At 37.8% G+C, this 7,100-nt stretch overlaps 1 protein-coding gene across 1 annotated transcript in view; it reads left to right on the top strand.

Annotated features, from left to right (window-relative positions):
* The window catches only part of MLIP (muscular LMNA-interacting protein), a gene marked incomplete at its 3' end in the record, with an annotated part of 42,616 nt that overhangs the window by 30,197 nt on the left and 5,319 nt on the right, over positions 1–7,100 (top strand). The window contains exons 9-10 of the mRNA XM_010132828.1: positions 905–949; positions 7,065–7,100. Coding sequence (XP_010131130.1) covers positions 905–949; positions 7,065–7,100 — 81 coding nt within the window. The remainder of the gene's footprint in view (positions 1–904; positions 950–7,064) is intronic.

Below are 7,100 nucleotides of genomic sequence, written 5' to 3'. Positions count from 1 at the left end.
AGAGCGTGTTCTTCCCTCTCTAAATACATTGGAATTGCTTTTCTGCTTGAAACAGTGGGAAGAATATGTAGTTGCGCTAATAGAAATCCAACTGTAATGGTCCTTCTGCAGGGGATGCAGACTGTAATGGCACTGACTTGTCTTCTGCTACAGCTACAACATCTAACCATTGTACCTAGTACATTTTTTTGCTATCATACAGATGAATATTCACAATCCAGCATCTCAAGGCCTCCAAATCATACCTTCATCAAGGAAGGGCATGTTATCTGTACAGAAACACTGTGTTATCCAGTAGAACTTCTACAGAGCTTGCAGGAGTTGATTGGAGGGATCAATGCAGCAGAAATTCTAGCTCTCACCACTGCGAGGGCAAATAAGCATGTGGCATGTGGCTATTTCACATATACACAGAAATACTTTGCATATGTCACATTTACCCTGGAAAATAGGGATTCTGCTGTTCAGTGTATACTCAGAAAAAAGAAGTAATGCCTGAGTAGGATTGTTCCAGTTTTTTTAATGTAAAATCAGAGGATGAGAAGGTTGAGCTGAGCTCCCAATACAATCAATAGTGTCAAGAACATTGATGCTGCAAATTAACAGACAATGGAAGGCTCAGGAATGTCAGGATTTAAATTTTGAGATCAGATTGAGGAGAAAAAGTGAAATTTTGTTGCATTTGGAAAAAAGTATCCCAAAAATTTTAACAACAGGTGTTCATATTTGATCATACCTAGGAGTAACTTGGAAATGACAATATTAACTTCTCTCACAAACTGCCTGTCACTGCATCAGTGGTAGAAGCTTCTGTATCTAAGCATACTGCTGTCCATGGATTTTCTTCTGTCTATAATCGTTATGATATTGATTGTAATACTGTGTATATTTACCTTTTTTGCAGGCCAGTCTTTACAAATCAGCACCTATGGCAACAGAGAGTCAGCTGGTATGTATTGCACTGCTGCGATACACTGTTTTTAAAAATTCACACAAGCACAAAATCTAAAGTAATTATTGTTTACTTAGTCCTTTGGAAGAAGCTGCAGTCAATATCCTCCTACAAAGCTGCATTGCTTCCTCAGAGCTCCATGGCTTTCTTCTGTACTGAATAAATACCTTTTCTAAGTAACTGTAAATCCTGACCACTACTTGTAAACCCGTGGACCAAATGACAGACTAGAGAGTCTTGATAAATCTTGAGGTGTATGACATCTATAGAGCCTACTTCTGGTTCTTCAACTCTTAATATTCCACTTTACAACTTTGTTTATACACAACAGTGTCCTGGCATCTATTTTCATCTTACACACTGATTTAAATCAATGCTGGCTTGTGAAAAGCAAGGGTACGATCGAATAAAAAAAGGGATTCAGATTTTTGTTTTCGCTCTAATCACAATTCAGTCCTGTTGTAGGCAAGCTTTCTGAAGAAGAGTCAGAAGAGAGACCATGGATCCTGTCCAAGTGACAGTGACCACTTAGGGAAAAAATGAGATGTGGATGAGAACATTTCCCCATTGTATTTCAGCTAATGGAATTTTAGGGACTTCCTGAACCGATAACTTCTCTTTAGTAACCTTTGACCACTTCTTCTTTTCACAATTTTTATAGTTACATTTGAATTTTGTTATACTTTGGTGTATACAACATTCTGTAGCAATAGAGTTTACTTTTAAATTATGCATCGTATTAAAAAATACTTTATTTCTTTGTTTTAAACCTACTACTTGACCTCAGTTCTTGCACTGAAATAGCAAATAGTTATTCTTACTTCACTTTCTAAATAATATTAATGATTTTATAGGTATTAATCATAATATCAGTCATCTCTTTTTCATACAGAAAAGTCAAAATTGCTTAGTCACTCTTTGAGAAGTATGGACACTGTCCCGTATCTTTGATGATCCTTCTTGCCCCTTTCTATATCTTTTTCAGATTTTTGTTTTTGAGATTAGCAGACTAAACCCATAAGCTGCTCTTTTCTAGCTCTGAACACCGTGCTTCCTGTTTACGACATAACATGATAAGGTTCTTTACTGTTACTATTCCTTTCATAATTCCTAGTTAATTAATTCCTAGGAATTAATTCTTAATTCCTTACAATTCCTTGTAATTTATTTAGTTCTTCTTATTTGTATTGAGCAGTAAGCCCATGTCTGCATAGACCTGTGTACAATAAACCAAAGATATATTTTCTGAGTACTAAGAGCTAGTTTTTGAGCTACCTAGTTCATCACTGCGTGTAAATTTAGGAAGGAGTTTGTTTTCCCGGGAGAAATGTATCAATGTCAAATTTAATTAAATTTCATCTGTCTTTTCATTCACTCAGTGTCCTGAGATCTCTCTGCATCTCTTCGCACTGGTATGTTGTTTTCACTCCCCTGAGCGATTCAGTACTACCAGCAAACTCTGTCACTTTACTACCCACTCTTTTCTAGCTGATCTACACCCACAATTCAAAGCCCGGATTCCAGAGTACACCTCTGAGAGACACTATTTGTGACTCCCCTCTGCTGTGAAATTTGAACATTCATTCCGAGCTTTTCCTTCCTATCTTCTAAGTGGTCTCTAGGAAATATTCTCTTTTACTCTGTAGCAGTTTCATTTCCTTAGCAGGCCATGCTGAAAGACCTTCAATAAAGTCTTTGGAAATCCACATGTAGCATGGCTGCACATCCACTGAACTTTATAATCTGTGCTGCAGCCTCATACTGTTATCCCTGGTCATGCATTCAGGGACCTGGTAGAAAAAAAACCCAAACACTGTGCTTCACATAACATGGTCTGTTGGTTCTCACTTGATTTCATCTAATATGTGTTCCTAGATGCCAAAAGATTCTCACATTGCTAGTTTAAACATAACCTACATCTGCCATATCAGCCAGCTTTCTTGCATCACTGACTCTTTGAAATAAAGATTTATCAGGCATGAGTGCCCTTTCATCCTTTTGGCAGCTTCTTTGATTTTTTCTCTTTCTTAAATAACTGTTTTAATTATTTAACTGTATATTTTATTTCAATTGTTTGAAATTATGATCACTTGTGGGTGATTTTGAATTCTTGTGAGTGGGTTTTGTTCAGACAGCAGTGCTGTCTCTGAGCACCCTGGGAGCTCCATGCATGGATGATTCTTCAGTAGTAACATTTTGACATAGGAATTTTGCAGCTGTTAATATTCAGCTAATTGCTTCTCCTCCTGTGGAATCTCTGACTAGCTGTATACCAGGGACTGATTATTTATGGTGACCAGAAATAATGTATCTATACCTCTCAACTACGTGACTTTTATCCAATGGGCAGGTAAAGCATTGGGCATGTCCCTGTGACTCTCACCAACGGATTTTCTGTTCTTTTGAATGACAACTATGAATGATTCAGGATAACAAAGTACAAAGCCATACCCAGCATACACCAGCACTACACTCATCATCGTTGTTATCTTCATCTATGACTTTTTTTTCTTTATATTTTAAGCAAATATAACAGAATTCATGTGGGACCAGTCTTGCATACCTTGGTATAATTTCCTAGGGTTTTTTTGGTTCAGAGAGTTTAATGCTGCAGCAGTCATTCTCAGGTTTTGAATGTGCAATGGAAGAATTTATCAAAATGTATTTATATACAAAAATAGTAGGAGAAGAGACATATGTATTTAGAGCAAATACAGAATGGTGTTTTTGTATTTTGTGAACAGGTTTAGATGACAGTAACAGAATGAACAGAGTGCAGTTTGAGGGTTATGGATAGGAGCTGTTGGGACTTGAGGCAGGACAAAAAACGTTCAAGCAGCTGAATGAAGAAAAGCATTTGAGAAAAATAGATAACAATCCTCATGGTGTGGTCCAAGAGTTAAAGCTGGACTTTCAGAGACATATTTCTATGGCTTCTTTTGTTCTGGGTTATTTTAGATGTGACTTGGTGCCTTGAAGTATTTTTTCTTCAATTAATTAGTTTTGAAGCACATGTGTTACATGTTCCTGTATTTTCTACAGCTGTTGAACCCAAAGCTCCATGAAATGAATCAAACCATGGTGGAGAATATGACACCTCAGAATTATGATGTGATTGCTTTAAAATAAAATAGTACTAAATTCAACATATTTTAAGATCTGCTTCAGGTCAGGATGGCATCAAATACAGCATAGTTGTCAGTCCAACTTAAAATCAGGAATCGTGGGTGCATCTGTCCACCTAAAATGATTTCCTGGCCTTTAAGCACTGATGAATGGAAGGCAGTCCAGGACATGTATCCATACTTTCTCAAACACCAGATTACAGGCACTGCTGAAGTGAAATATGTCAGTTATACTGAGGAACAGTCCATACAGAGCCATCACACGACAAAGTGGGAAACGAAAGAGATTCATGATATACCAAAGGAAAATGTGAGTGAAAGGAACTTACATGTGCTAAAAGGGTTTCCTAAGTAAAGGGAAGGAAGCAGAGAGCAGCGTCAGTGCTAAGAGTTTGCCTTTATTCCTCTCACTGTCATCAGCCTGGGCAGCGAGCAGCACCTGGGAAAAAAAGCTCTCTTTTCTGGTTCTAAACTTGCAGACTTGCTCCTCTGCTGATCCCGGAACAGCAGCAGAGGAGAGTGCCTCTTTCGCACTACTGTTCTTTTTTCTCCAGCTCTTGAGGGAAAGACTCATCCCTGTACTGTACTCAGAATGGAAAAGGACTAAATCCATTGATTTTAGTTTTGGCTTGGTTTAGCAGAGAGTCAGTGGAAATCATAATACAGTATAGAATCAGACATCTTGCTGAAAATCCAGCTGTTTCTTACAATGGAAATATTTCAGTAGGAGCAAAAATAAAGACAGCTTGAATTTCAGACAGATGATCATCCTTGTTCTCTGTGCTCTAGTGCACAAACGAAAGAGTTCAAGTTTTTAGTTTTGGATCAAAGATTTTATAGAGCTTGTCAGGGAGCTAATAAAGTATTTCAAATTCTGTTTGCTGGCTGATATCTGCCACTCTGGTAGCAGACTCAGACATAAACATATGACTCAGTCAGCACTTGAGTGCACAATGTTGTTTAGAAAATGCTTCCTTAAATGCATTTTCCTACATGAGGAGAGTAGTTTATCCTTGATGTTTTCAAGTATCTCAATGGGCTTTTAATTGCATAGTTACATGATGTGGAGGAGTTCTAGAAGGCCACAGGTTTTTTGTCTGAGTAATGATGACTTGATAACAACTGTGGCTTTCTTTTTATTTTTTTTATTTACCTTTCTGTTGAAAGCCAGGGCTCTTTCACTTATGGAAACTCTTCTCAGAAATCTCGGAGAGGAAAATAAATATTTTATGGTGAATCCTACAAAGAAAGTCAGAGATCTATGAACTATAAATTCAATAAGCGAGCACCTCCTCTTTCACTAAGTTGACCTTCTTAATGAAAAAGTTTTCAGTGAAACTTGGAAGTTATAAATCTTTTAAAAAATTAATATCACCTCATGACTGACTTTTTTGCTTTCAGTTAAATATGTTTCTTCCTATTTGATGAGGCAGATGAAAGGGCCCCAACTGGTAGAAAGGAGAGAAGGGCTAAAATACAAGGCTAAGGGAAGGTCTTGCTTGGGCCTGGCTCTTCCCAGATGTGTTGTGCTCCTGCCCACTCCCGTCAGCTTCACCTCAGCCACTGGGCACTGCTCTGTCCTTTCCTAGGGCAGAGACATAAGCTCAAGACATTGTGCACCCTGCCCTATGATGGGCACCCCTTTAGTTCTGTCCTTGCTGGGCGCCTGCAGATCTTATTTTAAGGTGAACCATAACTCAATTTACATGAGTCATTCAGCAATCTCAGCAGCATCATTTTAAGTTACTTTCCTAATAAGCTGCTTTTTTTTCCAGACAGACTGCTTAAGTGTATTGGTCTTGTAAACAGCCTGCTTGGTGTTATTAACACATAGTCTAAATCTTACAAATAAATTCAGTAATGAATCAAGTTTCTTCTCTGCATTTTTCTAACCTGCTGGGTTCTGAGGATCGGGAGTTGTGACAGCACTTATTTCTCAGTCCCTGCTTGGCAAGTTGCTCCTCTGGACTGCAACCACAGAAATAGCTCAGCAACAGTCCTGTTGTTATCTGTATCAGTTGCCACAAGGACCGCCTATATGGTGTAGCGGTATCACAGGCAAATATGATTGATCTTTTTAAAAGTTTAAATTCAATCACAACCCCTCTAGGACTTCAGTACTTACCAAATTCCAGTAAGAATGTACTTTTTTTTTTTATGCCCTTTCTTTGCTTCCCAAAGGAGTTGTCTCTTTTAAAATTGTCCCCTAACCTCCATTTAGAGTTTATGCCAAAATCTGTCATGACAGTCTTTACTGTAAGAATACTAAAAATCAGAGATGTACTAAATCGACAATTAATAGTAAATTTGTTGGTTTTCTGGTAGCTAAGCATGAAATTTTTTCTTGGTTAAATTTGGTTTGTCTGAAATGAGGGGTATCACACATCTCTGCTGATTAAATTCTCTAAAATTGTACTTTCCCAAGTGAACTCTTCAAGACTCTATCGAAATCCAGCACACTGCTGCTGTTATTATACCCCAAAAGTCTTTCCCCAATATGTTGCTGCCTGGGTGTAAGTTAACAGTATCACATGTTGCCCTTTCTTGTTTCACAGTTACTGTTTTGCGAAGCCCAGAAAGGAAAGTGAAGTGTAAAAGCAGATGTGTGACTGTGCATAAAGTGTGACTTGATGAACTCATCGAGATGCAACTGAACAGTTAGCAAAAACAGCCAACAAAGGCCACAAACCATAGTCTGACAGCCCAGCATCTATTTCTGTGTTGGCAATAGACAGATGTCAGTGATGAGGTTCTGTGCGTAAAAACAACTCTTGCCTTTTATGTCCACAATCTGTATTAAAAATAGTCCAGGCAACATGACACCTGAATAATTTTGGTGGTTAAATATGTTATTAATTAAATTTAAAAAAATCTAGTCAGTACAGCCCCACTGGAATTGTTTTGTCTAGCAAATATTCTGTAAATTGTAAAGTATTTTATTTTATTTTTCTTCCATCTCTTTTCTCCTGGATGTGCTATGGGTCAAGACAAAACCTGGTGTCATTCGTCCCGTGCTGGTGAAA

Source organism: Buceros rhinoceros, unplaced genomic scaffold (genome assembly GCF_000710305.1).
Source record: "Buceros rhinoceros silvestris isolate BGI_N320 unplaced genomic scaffold, ASM71030v1 scaffold8893, whole genome shotgun sequence".
In the NCBI taxonomy this organism is placed as follows: domain Eukaryota; kingdom Metazoa; phylum Chordata; class Aves; order Bucerotiformes; family Bucerotidae; genus Buceros; species Buceros rhinoceros.
The sequence above is the reverse complement of the archived record's forward strand: the minus strand, read 5'-3'. Positions and strand labels throughout refer to the sequence as shown.